General features: G+C 50.1%; 1 protein-coding gene across 2 annotated transcripts in view; it reads left to right on the top strand.

Annotated features, from left to right (window-relative positions):
- The window catches only part of VDAC1 (voltage-dependent anion channel 1), a 25,963-nt gene that overhangs the window by 195 nt on the left and 11,171 nt on the right, over positions 1-14,597 (top strand). Inside the window, exons 1-5 of one of the 2 annotated variants that reach the window (XM_004686722.2) lie at positions 7-67; positions 9,083-9,155; positions 9,636-9,685; positions 10,607-10,759; positions 10,855-10,907. In XM_004686722.2, the coding sequence (XP_004686779.1) occupies positions 9,089-9,155; positions 9,636-9,685; positions 10,607-10,759; positions 10,855-10,907 (323 nt within the window). In that variant the 5' untranslated portion in view covers positions 7-67; positions 9,083-9,088. Of the gene's footprint in view, positions 1-6; positions 68-9,082; positions 9,156-9,635; positions 9,686-10,606; positions 10,760-10,854; positions 10,908-14,597 lie in introns of those variants that run through there. The other variant, XM_012728034.1, reaches the window with a different exon arrangement.

Raw genomic sequence — 14,597 nt, 5'->3', positions numbered from 1 at the left:
ACGCTCGGTTCCTCCAGCAGCGCCCCCGCCGTTGCTGCCGCTAAGCCCGCCGCCGCCGCCGCCAGAGGTAGGCGCAGGGGGAAGGGGCCCGGGTTCTCTCTGCGCCCCAGCCGCGCCGGGCCCCTGGGGAGTTGAAGGGGTGGAGAGGAGGGAGGGGCGGACCGGGGCGAGGAGCCCTGGGCCCGGCCCCGGGGAGGGAGCGGGAATGCGGGCCTGGCTGGTCAGCAGCGGGCAGAGCAGGCCGCGCGGGCTGGCGCGGAGCGGGCCGGGGCGGGGGAGCTAGAGGCCGGACATCCGGAGGCGCCTGCGACTGGGGGCTAGAACCTTCGGGGACCGGAGGGTGGAAGGACAGCTGCAGCCGCGTGGAGGCCCGGCCGACAGCAGCTCTAGGTGACCTTCCTCGGGGGCGCCCTCTGGCCCTCGATCCAACCAATGCGGGTCGGGCAGGGACCCGCCCGCCACCCACGCCGGCCGGACCTGTGCGGACCACGCTGTTGCCACTCGAATGAGCTCGAGAGACTACCGTGTCCCGGTGCCCCCAGCCGCGTGAGCCCAATCCGGCCTGTCGGGCTAATGCATGTTCACGCGTGCCTTCCCCGGCGAAACGGGAGACGGAGAACCGACTTAGGCCTCAGAGGCCTGGGCGGGAGGTTAGACCTTGGAAAAGGCGGCCCTGGGGGAACGGTGTGGTGGTGTCCTTGGCCTTAGGAGGAATTCCTGGTGCTGTCGTTCATTCGTTCATTCATTCACCAGTGCGAAGGTGCCTTCAGGAAACCGGTTCTTAGCCCTCTGGATTTGAGGCCTGTAGCCCTACCCTAGTCACTTGTCCAAGGTCACACAGTTGGGAAGATCCCAAGCCTCAGTTTCCTGGTCTGTAGAATGGGAGCAATTAAAGCTCTTCCTTCGTTTAAACATTATTATTAAGCATTTTTGTGTCACACACTGAGTCATTTTCAGGATGATTTAAGAAAAACCCTTTAAGTTTACAGACAGGAAGGTGGTCAGGCTAGGGTGGGAAGTTTGAATGAAAGTACAGACCTGAGCTAATAAGCGTTGGCATGTTCCACCTTAGGCCCCTTTACCTTGACCTGTCTCTGTTGTCAGAGGGGACAAGGAAATGGGCTTCTGCTTGTCCAGTGTGCCACTGGCAAGGCTAGGGCACCCTGCCCAGGGCCTGTCTTCTTTCTCTCCACCCAGCTCTGAACTGAATTCCTACAGGGTCAGGCTTAAGCTCTCTGCAGCTTTCTTTCCAGTGCCTGGGATAGTGCCATCTGGCACACAGTAGGTATTTGAGAAGGGTCTATAGGGGTGAGTGCACTCTTGGCTTTTTACGTAAGGGTCACTCATGCTTATCGACAGGATAGTTTTACCTTTCTAGTATGTGGCTTATACTAGGTGCTTATTGAGTATTCAGGGATTATTGAGTGGTATATGTAGTAACTGCAGGCTCAGGCCATAGTCTCTTGATCCTGGTTATCCTTTTTTGAGGGGCACACAGTATGCTCACTTCCAGAAAATAACTGCTTAGCAGAGTGTCACAAATATTTAAGCAGCTGCAACTGTATATACAGCCTTAGAGCAGTGAGAAACAAAAACGGCTGATTTAAAGTAACTGCTTAGCTGCTTTAAATATATTTCCATTCCATCTCTTTCCAAGTCCTATCCAAGTCCTATGGGGAACTTGTTGAGCTGGTGTTTCTGGGCTTAAGGGCAGGGAGACATGGGTCAGTGGGCTTCCCTGTGCTGGTGGGCTGATAACTTCTACTGGAATTGTCCTGCATAAAGCAGGTGCTTCACCCTGGGGACTGGTGAATCAAAGCTCAGTTGATTCTAGAGCTTTCTGCTTTTCTATATGCTGCAGGCAGGAGCAGTTTACGGACATGGATGCTGTGTGCATAATGACCTCTTAGCTGGTGTTAATAAGCTGGTGTTCATCTCTGCCCTCATTGGAATGTCAGTCCTGAGGCACTGAAGCCCATCTTGGCTCTAGATGGAAGCTCCCATCGTGTGCTGTCTGGTTATAGTGATGGGCAGAAATGTGAGCGGCTGCCTCTTGCGGGGCTCAGAGAATCTGAGGCCTGGGGCTCCCCACAGACTCCTGTGGTAGCCACTGAGGAAAGGTGACTGCTGGGCTCCTCAGCTGGGCCTCGGCTCCGTCGTTGCCAGCTCCAAGGCTGGGATTCTCCCTCTGCAGTTGCTGTGCTAGAGGACTGTTGCACTAATGGATGTGAGTGCATCTTGAAGACTAGAAATTGCTGCTCAAGATCCCTTGAAGTGCTGGTCTTTCACACTGCTGAGTGCGTGCAGGACTGGGTGTGGGTTTGCTGTAAGTAAGATAGCAGTCAGGGGAATCACCCTCTTTGTTGCAAGGACAGCTGCCCTGAGTGTCTATCAGTTCTCCCTGGGATGAGGTGGGAGTCATTCTTCCAGGACTGGCCCATGTTCAGCTAAACAATAGCTCATTATGGGTTGGGGAGGACCCTGGGTCCTGTGGTTCAGGGTGACCTTTGGCAGCCTGTAGAGCAGCCATCTTTATTCTAAACCTATGCAATAAAAACCTGTAGTGAAAGACTATTTGTGCTTGCTGCATGCTTATGGGTACCAGCCACTCTGCGGTGTGCTTCAGATTAACCATCTCATTTAATCTTCACAAGTGACACTGAACCTGGTACTCTTTTTTTTTTTTTTTAAAGATTTATTTATTTGTGCATACAGAATTGGAGTACAGGCCAGAGGCTCAGGGGCGGCGAGAGCCTTCACCTGAGACAGAGTGAGGAGCAGAACAGGCAGATTGAGGAAGTACACTGCTGAGGGGAGCAGTGGGTGGGTCAGGAGAGGTCTGCCGTGCCATGTGGTCACCTCCGGGGAAGCTTCAGCTTCCCAGTGCGGTGCTTTAACCCGCTGCACCACCAGGGAGGGCTCAACCTGGTACTCTTACCCTGTGTCAGAGTTGAAAAATGAGGTGCATTTTTTGGTACTTTGCCCTGGTCACACATCCAAGAAAATGGTGTGGTGGTGCATGACTCCCAACTCCCTGCTCACACACTGCATTTTAACTCCACTTGCTTACACCTGGTGTGGGTCGCCAGGCAACTGGAGATGCCTGAGGTCAGACAGGAGCCCTGGGTGCTCTTTGGCCAGCTGCCTGCCAGTTCAGGCCTTCTTCCCTTGAAGGGTGGGTGGACAGGTTGCCCCCATGCTCATGCTGGTTTAAAGTTCCCAGGATATTTTAAAATAGAAGTAAGGCCTAGAAAGCCCAGCTACCTCTGGGTGAAACTGTTGTGGAAGGAGATGGGAAGGATAGCTATACTGGGAGCAGACCTGCCACTGGTCACATTGGCTTCACCAGCATCCTGGAGGCCAAACCAAGCTGTTCTAGACAGTCTCTTCCCGGTGAGGAAGTGTGGGGTTTGGGTGCTCCTGATGGTGCTGGCCTCCAGCTATTGGCTTTCAAGGTTGGGCTGGCCTCTTGCTGGGGAATTTGTTTTTCCTGGCTCCCAGAGTTTGGGGAAGGTAGGATTTGCTCTGTCCCCTGCCTGGTCCAGTGTCCCTCCCATAGGCTGGTCTGGTTCTGCCCTGCAAACTGCCTAGAATGATAGAGAAATGGTGGCACCAGTGGCTCTTCTACAATCCTCCCTTCCTTGGGGTGCCCTGGGCGGGGACGGTGGGGACAGGGATGGTTGCAGTGGTGAAGGCCATGTTGGGCAGGGTCTTTACAGGAGTCAGGTGCATACTTACACAGGGTAATCGGAGTAATGAAGGGATTACTTGTGAAAGTGTGGAGCAGGTGCAGGACACCTGACGGTGGGGTGTGGCCCCCTGCGGGTGAGGGGACATTTGGAACAGGGACAGAGCTGAAGCTTGGGAGGGCTCCCCAGTAGGAATTGTGGCCTAGGAGAGTCACTGCCCTCTGGAGGCCCACCAAGGAGGCCCACCTGGGAGTGAAGATACCCCAACTTTACTCTCCCCTACATCCCTGTCTTCTGCTGGTGCCTCTCATTGGCCAAATCCAACTGGAAGTCTTGACAAAGCCCATAATGATCGGTTCTTGGACCACAGAACAGTCTGGAGGAGGATAGTGGAGCTGGAGATGCTGCATGGAGCATCTGGGATAGTGGATTGTGGTTACCACTCGTACTAGCTTCGTGTTCCCATGCTCCAGGCCACCCTACACATCTGCCTGTGTTTACCTGCCCTGCCAAGTTGCAACAACTTGGCTAGAAAGGCGCTGTCAGTAGCCCCACTTTATAGATGAGCAAAATGAGGCCTGAGAGTGGGTGGGAAGGGCCCAGCCAGAGTCACGTAGCTCGTTAAGGCTGGAACTGCCCGGGACCCTGCCAGACTTGCCACTGCTGCCAGTTGTTACTGTCACAGTGTGCTGCCACCTGCGAGGTGTGGCGGGGCAGGCCATGGTCCTTAGGTCCTGGCCTGAACATGGCCTTGCTCTTGAAGATGTTATCTGTCAACTCACCAGGTGTTACCTGTGTTCAGAAGACTTTTCCTGACTGAGGCTTGGGCACCAGTGGTCCCCGTGGCAACCAGTGCAGGGGTCGTTGGCTGTCTGGGGTACTAGGCTCCCCTGCTTAGATGGTTCTGAGGAAGCTGGTGCAGAAAAAAGAGTGTACTTTTAAGGTGGGGGTTCTGCCCACTCATTTCAGCCACATCTGAGGGCTTGCCCTGTCTGCTAGGCAGTGAAAGGCTAGTGGCCAGAAGGTAGTTTTTGACCTAGTTCATCAGGTGATTTTCACACACCCTAGAGTTAGGGAACTCTGCCCTGCTCCTGCCATGAGGTGGCTGAACCACAGGTGCCCCCCCACAGACTTTACTTGTTCACTCTGCCCTGTCAGTGTACCTTGCCTGTGACCTGGGGCATTTTCTTTTGGCATCGCTGCTGCAGCATCTGGACCTCTGCAGAGCTGCTGGGCTTTTAGGTGTTCTGACCTTAAAAAGACAACCAGTGTACGCAAACTTAAATAACGACACAGTATTAGGAAAGGAAGATCACATCTGAACGCTACCCTTTGCCCAGGCACGCTTCCTTTCCAAGCAATTCCGACAGTGTATAGACCGGCTCCTTCCATCCACATGCTTTTCTATCCACTCACCGATGTGTGAGTAGAAGGATGTGTGTATGAAAGGGCTTTCATTACATGGAGTTACGAATGTTCTGTGACCTGCTTTCTCATTAACACCATCATTGTTTTCTATTCCACCATGTACAAAACCACCTCATTCCTAATTAGCATCACCAGGCTCCTTAGTTTACAAGTACCTTACTTTTTATGCCTTTATTTTCCTATTGGTGGGCCATTTGGTGACTTCTAGGTTTTGTGTTACAAATGATGCTATAGTGAGCATCCTGTGTCTATACCAGTGGGTGCCCTGCTTGCTGCTGTGGGTGGGTGGGTTCTGAGCAGTGGCATTGCCACCAGGGCTAATGCCCATGGAGTCCCTGCCCAACAAGTGCCCGGAGGCTGGGCTCTGTGTGTGTACTCCTATACCACTCGTAGTGTTGTCGTTTACATTTTCCCACTCTTGTTGAATGAGACACAGTTACTGATAGACTAAGGTTCACTCTTGGTTTTGAGGTTAGAAGTGGCAGTATTTGCTTCTGCTTGCACTTGGCCTTGGGCCTGAACCCGAGTTCAACTCTCCTTAGAAAAGGTGTGTGAGGTGTGTGTGTGCATGTGCTAGTTTTGGGTTTTCCTACCCAGGACCCTAGTGATGTTCCAGCTTCCTCCCTTGCAGAGGAAACTCCTATTTCCTGGTTACATTGTCTTTTACTTAGTTGCTATTTTCAAATACTAAGTTTCTACTTTCCCCCATTATAAAAACACTTTCTTGCTAATGCCCATTTAGCCATTAAACAGATGTTTATATGTCTATATTTGATTGAGGTAACACTGGTTTACAGTGTATGTCTCAGAGGCAAAGGGTCATAGGTCTTCAGGTGTGTGGTACCTTGCCCCCCAAATGCACCGAGGTCCCCTGGGCTCCATCCCCACTTTGCTCTCCACGCCACCCCTGTAGCCTCAGTTCCTCTGTAGCTGACCTTTATATAAAATACCTGTTAGGTGCTGGGCCTTTGCATTCTTATTCCAGAGCTTTTTCCATATTTTGGATAAATGTATATATGGCCGGCTCTGGGATGCTTTGATTTTGAGTGTTTGATGGGGGGGTGTGTGTCTGTGGAAGTGGTGGGGGGCACGGAGAAGAGCAGCTGTCACCGGCATGTGGCTGTTAAGGCAAGGAGGGTATGTCCCATCGTGATGGGGTTATGTAAGTGTTACGCAGGCCATGCTGGGCGATATATTATCTCCCCTCTGAGCTTTCAGTATGGACCGGATTTTCATTCCTCAGCTGGACTGGGGCTTGCATAACCTGCTCAAGGTCAGTCAGGGGATGGCTGGGTAGGTAGCTGGCAGGCAGTGGAGGGGAGCCAGGGACTGTGTCTCCTGGGAAGATTTATTGGTCTTTCTCAAAGTCATCAGTGGCTGTGGGCAGGTCTGCTTAGGCTGTCCCTGCCCGCCCTCACTTTCCACTGAGCCGTGGGAGTGACGCTCCAGGCTCTGCCTTGCAGTCAGCACCGGAGCAGACACCTGCACTCCTCTCTGCTCCTGGTATGCTTCAGAAGCTTCTGTGGGGATGGCTGCCTTGGCCAGGTCCAAGTGTGCTGTGCCTCTAGAGGTGGGGAAGTGGAGCAGTGGTGGATGTTCAGGCCGGAGAGTGCTTTGGAGCAGATCTCAGTGGAGGGAGGGGCGGGTCAGCACGATGTGTTAAAGTGAGAAGCATCACACTTTCTTCCCTTCAATCTTGGCATGATTAGAAGTCACTGTTTCTACAATAAATTTTTCTTTGGTGCAGGTGCTGAGAACTGCAAAAAATGGGCATTTTCTGTTTGAAGTTGCAACAAAGCCCAGCTTCCAGGAGAGGCACGGCTACCTCGAGTCTTTCCCCAGTCCTGTCTGAAAGTGAAGCAGGGACAGAGTGGGGCAAGAGGCACGTGTGCAGAAAGCTCTAACTGCAGTGCCCAGGGCCCTTTGTGAGGGGAGCTACCGTGCCCTCCTTGGTGGGTGTTACTCAGACCCAGGAGTGGCTTTGGCTTCTGGCTGCCTCTTCACTGCCAGCTGCCTGCCAGGAGCCACAGGGAGAGCCTGGCCTTCTCGGTGCTTCCTCTGCCACCCGACTCCCTTGCCCTGCAGGTAATCTCCTTAGTGACCAAGTGCTTAGGTTTGCTGTGGGACGAGTGTTTTCATAGGAGGCTTTGCTTCTTTGGCTTTGGGGATTAGTGATGAGGGAGGATGTTTGGGGAACATTAAGCGATAAGTGTTCTGCTCCCCGCCCCCCAGGGTTGGAGTCCATGTGTTTAGGCTGTTTTTGCCTGGTGAAGTGGGGCCCAGAGCCAGGGAGGGTGGTTGGGGAGTCCTTGGCCTGTCACTGGGCTGCCCCCCAGCCTCCACCCCTGGGGGCTGAGTTTGTGTCCAGACAGGAAGGGTGCAGCACTGCAGAGGGTTCTTGGTCCTGGACAGCTGATCTCTGCCGGTGCTAGAGGTGACAGTCCTGGGCCCTTTGCTGCGTGTTCTGTTTCCTCTGGGCTGCAGTTCTTGAGCTGTCCACGAGGGTTGTTTCATTGTTCCCCTTGGGAGGGCGCTGTGCACCTGTGGTGGGACATCTGCTGTCAGCCGGGTATTCCGGGATGGTGGCGGTTCCTGGCCTCTGCCTGGGTGAGTGTGCCCACACGATTTGATGGAAGGAGCAACTCCTGAGCAGGGATTCCCCTGACTTAAGTGAGGGGCAGCCTAAAGGATCTTCCTCATGCTCTTTATGCCCTGACCCTAAAGTGGACTGAGCTGCCCATGGTTCCAGCCTGCTCATATACAAGAAATAACAATAACAACAAAAATAGAATAGTGTGATGCTCCCGGCAGCTCCACTCCACTCTGACACAGAAGTGAGATGAGGCGGAATTAGCAAAACCTCTGAAAGGACCTGGTCCATGCTCTTGTCATTTAAACTTATGAAAAGCTTTGAAGTCAAGAGTTTGGTCAAGAAGGCAGTTTCTACACGGTCATATTGGAGCACTTTTCTCCTTACCAGGACACAGCTGCCAGGGGCTGACTTGTGTGAGCACACAGATGGGGGGCTTCCGGCCGGAGGTGTGCACTTTCAGCCTGCTAACTTGGCACCTGTTAGTTTCAGGTTACTTGAGAGTGAGGACGAGGTGAGAAGATGCAGAGGTGATGGCTGTCTCACAGTCAGCTCAGGATTAGGTCTTAATTCTGTGGAGTCAAGACAGGGTGAGGGTATTTGACTTGCCTTCCTTGAACTCGGAGGAGCTTCTGCGATACTTGTTGACTGACAGTGATATGGAATAATCCCAACAATCCCTACTTTGACTGTTGGCCTTAAAAATAAAGCCACATTATGACTCAGTAATGTTTGAATTAAATTGGCATGGGGAGGGGATGTGGTTGTTTCTCCTGCCATGTGAAGAGTTGCCCGATGAGTAAAGTCATAATGTATTTTCTGGGAGGAATAGGATATTCTAACAGTGGGTTCCCTTATCATGCAAAAATCTTGTGAAAAGTTAGGTCCATTTTAACACATAAATTATTCAGTGAATGAATAAAATCAGAACCATATGGAAGATAAATTGCCACGAAAAGCTCTGATTTCTGTTCAGTGCCTTTAATGTCCTAGCAGACGACATTTTGTAAGAAGATATGTCTTGCTGGCAAGGATCCTGCAATCCAGTAAAGTAGCTGGCTCATGGGAATGTGTCTTTGACAGTTAATTCATTCAGCAAATATTTACTGACTCCTACTATATTCTGGGCCTGTACTCAGTCCCCGGCTCACTGAGAAGAGGTCTAGACTCAGGCTGACGTCTGTCAACAGCAACTTCTGGGTATCACAGAACAGGATACGGCACGGGCTTCTCTCCCTACCCTCGAGAAGAAGGGGCACCTGGAAGTCAGTGCTGTTGATTTTTATTGCTTGTTAATTACATCTAGTCATTTTTATTGAAGAAAATAACTTTCATAATCACCAGTGTATCTATTGTGGTGGTTCTTTTATTGTAGCAGAAGATGGCTGTGCCTCCCACGTACATCGATCTTGGCAAACCCGCCAGGGATGTCTTCACCAAGGGTTATGGTGAGTGCAGGGAGGGCTTGAGTGGTCCTGCGGCTCGCAGCTGGGGAGGGTCCCCACCGGTCTGAGACCTGGGTCAGTCCAATCTCAGGAGTGGAAAAAAGATAGGCTTCCCACGGTCACGAGAGCAGTTGGGTTGTGTCCTGGCTGGGTTCTCTGTGTTTGCAGGCATTTTCATTTCCTCTCCTGAGTGAGCAGGACCACCTCTGCGCAGCCTGCCGCATGGCTGGCTAAATTTAGTCCATCCGCAGCCACCTGCCCACACTGTTAGATACCTTCTCAGCCCCCCAGGGAGCGCAGGTGGGTTTTGGGTGGGACCTGTGCCTGTTCTGTTTGCCGCTGTTCCCTGGCAACTGAGCCGCACAGCCGGGCAGGCGGCCACCAAGATGTAGCCCTCATGGCATCCGGAGCCAGTTGTGAGGGAGCACAGAGGCTGCTCCATGCTGGTCACTTAATGTACTAACAGTCGTCTTCTTTTTTTAGGATTTGGTTTAATCAAACTTGATTTGAAAACGAAGTCTGAGAATGGGCTGGTAAGTTGTCTGATCCACATGGAGCACAGGGTGGTTATTGAAGATCAGTAGGAGTCGCCATGTCCTTCACTGGCAGAGTTCCGTGAAGGGGTGTTTATTATTTTTAAAGATTTATTTATTTATGCATATAGAACTGGGGTTCAGGCCACAGGTGCAGGGCCAGTGAGAGGATTCACCAGAGACAGTGGAAGCAGAACTGGCAGATTAACAAAGTACACTGCTGAGGGGAGCAGCAAGCGAGACAGAAGAGGCCTGCTGTGCCATGTGGGCCAGCTCCTTGGATGGGGGATCGAACTTGTGCTGAAGTGGTTGCTACTAGCTTCCCAGTGCTGTGTTTTAACTCATTGCACCACCAGGGAGGGCTTTGAAGGGGCTTTTGATTGGGTCATTTTCCTACATCCTCTGTGGAATGGGGGGTGTCAAAGGGAGCCACAGTGCTAGATCCCTAGGTAACAGCTGCTAATATTCACGATTCCGGGGCAGGTATCAGGTTTACCTTTCTTTGTGTTCACAGACCTGTGCCCAGTGCCACATAACTTTTAAAAATATCCCTACTCATGCTTCTCACGTGGCCCATGAGATTACTGTCGGGAGGGAGATGTTTTGGGGTTGCATTCTTGTCATGTCAGCTTTAGCTCAGAGCTTTTCTCTGTAGCAAGCTGGAGTCAGGATGGCAGGGGGAGTGTCTCCCTGCCCAGACCGAAGTTTCCGAAAGGAAGCCATTCCATCCCCTGAGACAGAATTCCCCAGACTTCCTTTAGTTAGCACACCCCTCTGTACTTACTTATCTTACTGAGTTCCAGCATTAACTGCTGCCACACCCAGGTCTCCCCTTGCACTAAGCAAAGTACGAGCTATTTAGGGTGGAGGGATGCACACAGGAGCTGGCACGTAGCCTGTGACTTTCTCTCTCCTTTAAAGGAATTTACAAGCTCAGGATCAGCCAACACTGAGACCACCAAAGTGACAGGCAGTCTGGAAACCAAGTACAGATGGACTGAATATGGCCTGACGTTCACAGAGAAATGGAACACCGACAACACGCTAGGCACCGAGATCACCGTGGAAGATCAGGTACTGGGGCTCGCCCGCGAAAAGACAGCTTATTAAGTGGCATCTGCTGGCCTGCTCTGTGACTAAAACCTCGGGCAAATTTCTTTTTTGTTCAGCTTGCACGTGGACTGAAGCTGACCTTTGACTCATCCTTTTCACCCAACACTGGGTAAGAATCTCATCTGTTTTCGCCCTGTGGTGGTCTAGCAGTGTTTGAGAATAGTTGTCTCTGTGCACTCTGCTTGTTCTCCTGGCTTTAGCATGGAGGCAGCAGGGTTTCTGGCTCAGCAGTGCGCCATTTCCGGGTAAGTGAGGCTGCTGGGAAAGTGAGAAGCTGGGGTACTGGGCCATGGCAGGGGGTGGGGCTTGGGGTACAAGCAGCCTACCACCTGCTCCATTTTTCAGACTTTTCCCCCAGCCTCCTGCTTAGGGACTAACTAGTGGGTACCCCTGCAAGGTGACACCTGAGGCTGCACTTTTTGCCCCAGGCCCTCCCACTATAACAGATTAGACTTGATGGGCGCCGGACACACGAGGGGCCAGGCAGTGTGCTGATTTGCCTCAGCTCCTGGGTGCTTTTCTTTGGGAACACATTCTTGGTATTTTCCTCTCACAGCAGTAGGGGAGGGTTGGTTGCATATTGATCACAAGCTTAAGGGTATGTAGTGACTTTTTAAAAAATTATGGCTAAGGCCCACCCTGGTGGTTCAACAGGTTAGGATGCAGCACTGCAAGCTGGCTGCAGCCGCTTCAGTGCAAGTTTGATGCCTGGCCCCGGAGGTGACCACAAGGTGTGGCAGACCTCTCCTGACCTGCCCACTGCTCCCCTCAGCAGTGTCCTTCGTCGATCTGCCTGTTCTGTTCCCTGCTCTGTCTCTGGTGAATCGTCTCATCGCCCCTGCACTTCCGGCCTGTACTCCAGTTCTGTATGTCTAAATAAATCTTTAAAAAAAAAATGATGGTTAAAAATACATACATCCATAAAATTTAATTTGCTATCTTAAGTATCTTTAAGTGTATAAGCCCCATTCTTTATTATTTCTGTTACCCTTCCCTATTCCCCTTCCAACACATGTTTATCAGAGGGACAATCAGGTGAGGCAGACCCTGTTCTGGGTGCAGGGTGACTACAAGGCTTGAGGAGACAGGCCCCTGCCCAGGTTATTATCTTTTTATAACTTGATTATGGGTGATTTGAAGACCTTTGACCAGGAACTGAATTTACTTTTGTTCTCGCCTCTGCTGTAGTTTTCCCTGCCAGAGTGTTGCCTCCTTTCTAGTGTGTTTCACCAAGGCAACTTGCTATGGTGGGAGAAGTTAGCCAGAAAGACACTCTGATAGGACGTGGACTTAGGCAATGTGTCCATATACTTGAATTTGCTGCCCTGAGATGGCACACTTTGGAATTTTTTTTTTTAAAGATTTATTTATTTTATGCTTACAGAGGTGTGGTGGGTGAGAAGATTCACCAGAGACAGAGTGGGGAACAGAATCAGCAGATCTACTGAAATACACTGCTGAAGGGAGCTGCAGGGGGGTCAGGAGAGGTCTGCCGCACCATGTGGGTCAGCAACTTGGCCGGGGATGGAACTCATGCTGCAGTGGCTTCTGAGAGCTTCACAGTGCGGAGCTTTAACACATTGCACCACCAGGGAGAGCCCACACTTTGGAATTTTTAAGGGATTTCCCACCACCTTTGGGAGGTTTATAGAGATGTTTCCAAACCCTACAGTAATATATACATAAGGGGAAAGTTTTTTTTTTATGTTGAATTTATTTATTTATTTTTATTTTAAAGATTATATTTATTTAAAGGTCATACAGAACTGTAGTATAGGCTAGAGGTGGAGGGATGTTGAGAGGATTCACCAGAGACAGAGTGGGAGCAGAACAGGCCGACTGACGAAGTACACTGCTGAGGGGAGCAGTGGGCGGGTCAGGAGAGGTCTTCTGTTTGTGTGGATTGCCTCTGGGGCAGGTGGGGATCGAACTCCTGCTAAAGTGGCTTTAGCTTCTTAGTGCTGTGCTTTAACGGCTGTGCCACCAGGAAGGGCCCTGAATTTATTTTTTTGTTCTTTAAAGATTTATTTATCTATGTATACAAGAACTGGTATGTAAGCCCAGAGATGCAGGGGGTGAGAGGATTCACCAGAGAGTGGGGAGCAGAACAGGCAGATCCCCTGAAATACACTGCTGAGGGGAGCAGCAGGTGAGACAGGAAATGTCTGCTGTGCCAGGTGGGTCAGCTCCCTGGCTGGGATGGAACTTTGCTCTGGTGGCTGAGATTTAACCCCTGAGCCATGCAATTTTGATAATTTTAAAGAGGAATGGACAGTTATTTTGTAGGAACTTTCAGTCTGCATTTGTCTGATGTTTTCTCATGATTAAACTCAGGGTGTGTGTTTTTGATGAGGTCCAAGTGCTGTTGCTTTGTCTTAGGTGCGTGGTACCAGAGGTCTGTCTGTCTCATTACTGGTGACCCTAGCTTTGGTCACTTCTTTTAAGTCATGTTTGCCAGGTTTCTCTGTAAACCTGTACTATTATTTTCTTTGTAAATCATGTCTTGTGGGAAGATCTATTGTACTTTGACTCACAAATATTAACATCCACTGGTTTTCTTCCAAAAACAATTATGTTTGATAAATAGTGATTTTTCTGTTTCTACCTACTCTTTTTACATTTATTACTTGGAATTTTGTGGTAAGGAAGAATGCTTTCTTTTCCTCCATTTATTTCTTTTATCGTGTGTGTGTATACACACACACACACATGCACACACATATACACATATGCACACACATATACACGTGCATACACATACATGTACATCTATATACATACACGTATGTATATGTGTCTATATATATATATATGAATATGGTTCATAGATACTTTATTTTGTGGGTTCTGATCCACTACCGTAATTTATTTTGTTACTCAAATCATCCTCAGTAAGGCATTGGGACAGCCTTCAAGTTGGCTCCTGTGTGCTTTAAGCCCATCTTTTAAAATTTTTGGAACAAATTCTCCAGAAGATGTACCTGACTCATCTTCTACCTGCTTTTCTCCAGTCCTGTCACCAGCCATTTCTCCAAGGAGCCCTGGTTCATTTCATTGAAGAATGGTGATCAGAAACCCAGAGTATAGTAACAAGGTGTGCACATTGCCATGAGGCATTTGAGGAGCATTTCGATGACTTCATGAGGAGTGGAAATGAAAGCTGACTTGCCAGTGTGGCTAACAGGGATAGCCTGGACAGCACCCAGGCTCCTATAAGGGGCACAGCATAGGCCACATCGGGATGAGACTGCAAACCTCACCCAGGGACACGCAGTCCTACTGAGTATCTGCCACATATATATGTATATATATGTACATATATGTGCTTGTCAACACAAATTAGTCATGCCTCTCTCAGGTACTTGTCAAATTAAATTTTTTTTTATTTAAGTATGTTAGAAAAACCAACAAGCCCAATAATATTTGAAAGAGGAGAAGTTCCAAAGGCACACACAGCTGTATAGAGGAGAAACCCGAGCCACTGCCCAGCACTGCACATTCTGTGGGGGTCTTGGTCCCCTGGCCAGATTTCAGTGCCACCATGTGCGTGGTGGGGGACACTGTGTGGCTGGTGGACACGGCTAGTCAGAGGCCCTGCACAAGCATGGGATTTTGTGGCCATTCAGAGTTTTTTTTGTGGTTCTGAGATGCCTGTTGTGTGCATTTCTCTCTTGGCAAATGTCAGCCTCTGAGCAGCGGTCTTTTTCTCTTTATTTATTTATTTATTTATTTATTTATTTATTTATTTATTTATTTATTTATTTATTTATTTATTTATTTATTTATTTATTTATTTATT

This window comes from Condylura cristata, unplaced genomic scaffold (genome assembly GCF_000260355.1).
Source record: "Condylura cristata isolate star-nosed mole 26May11 unplaced genomic scaffold, ConCri1.0 scaffold00021, whole genome shotgun sequence".
NCBI lineage: Eukaryota > Metazoa > Chordata > Mammalia > Eulipotyphla > Talpidae > Condylura > Condylura cristata.
This window is presented reverse-complemented; position numbering and strand designations above follow the sequence as displayed.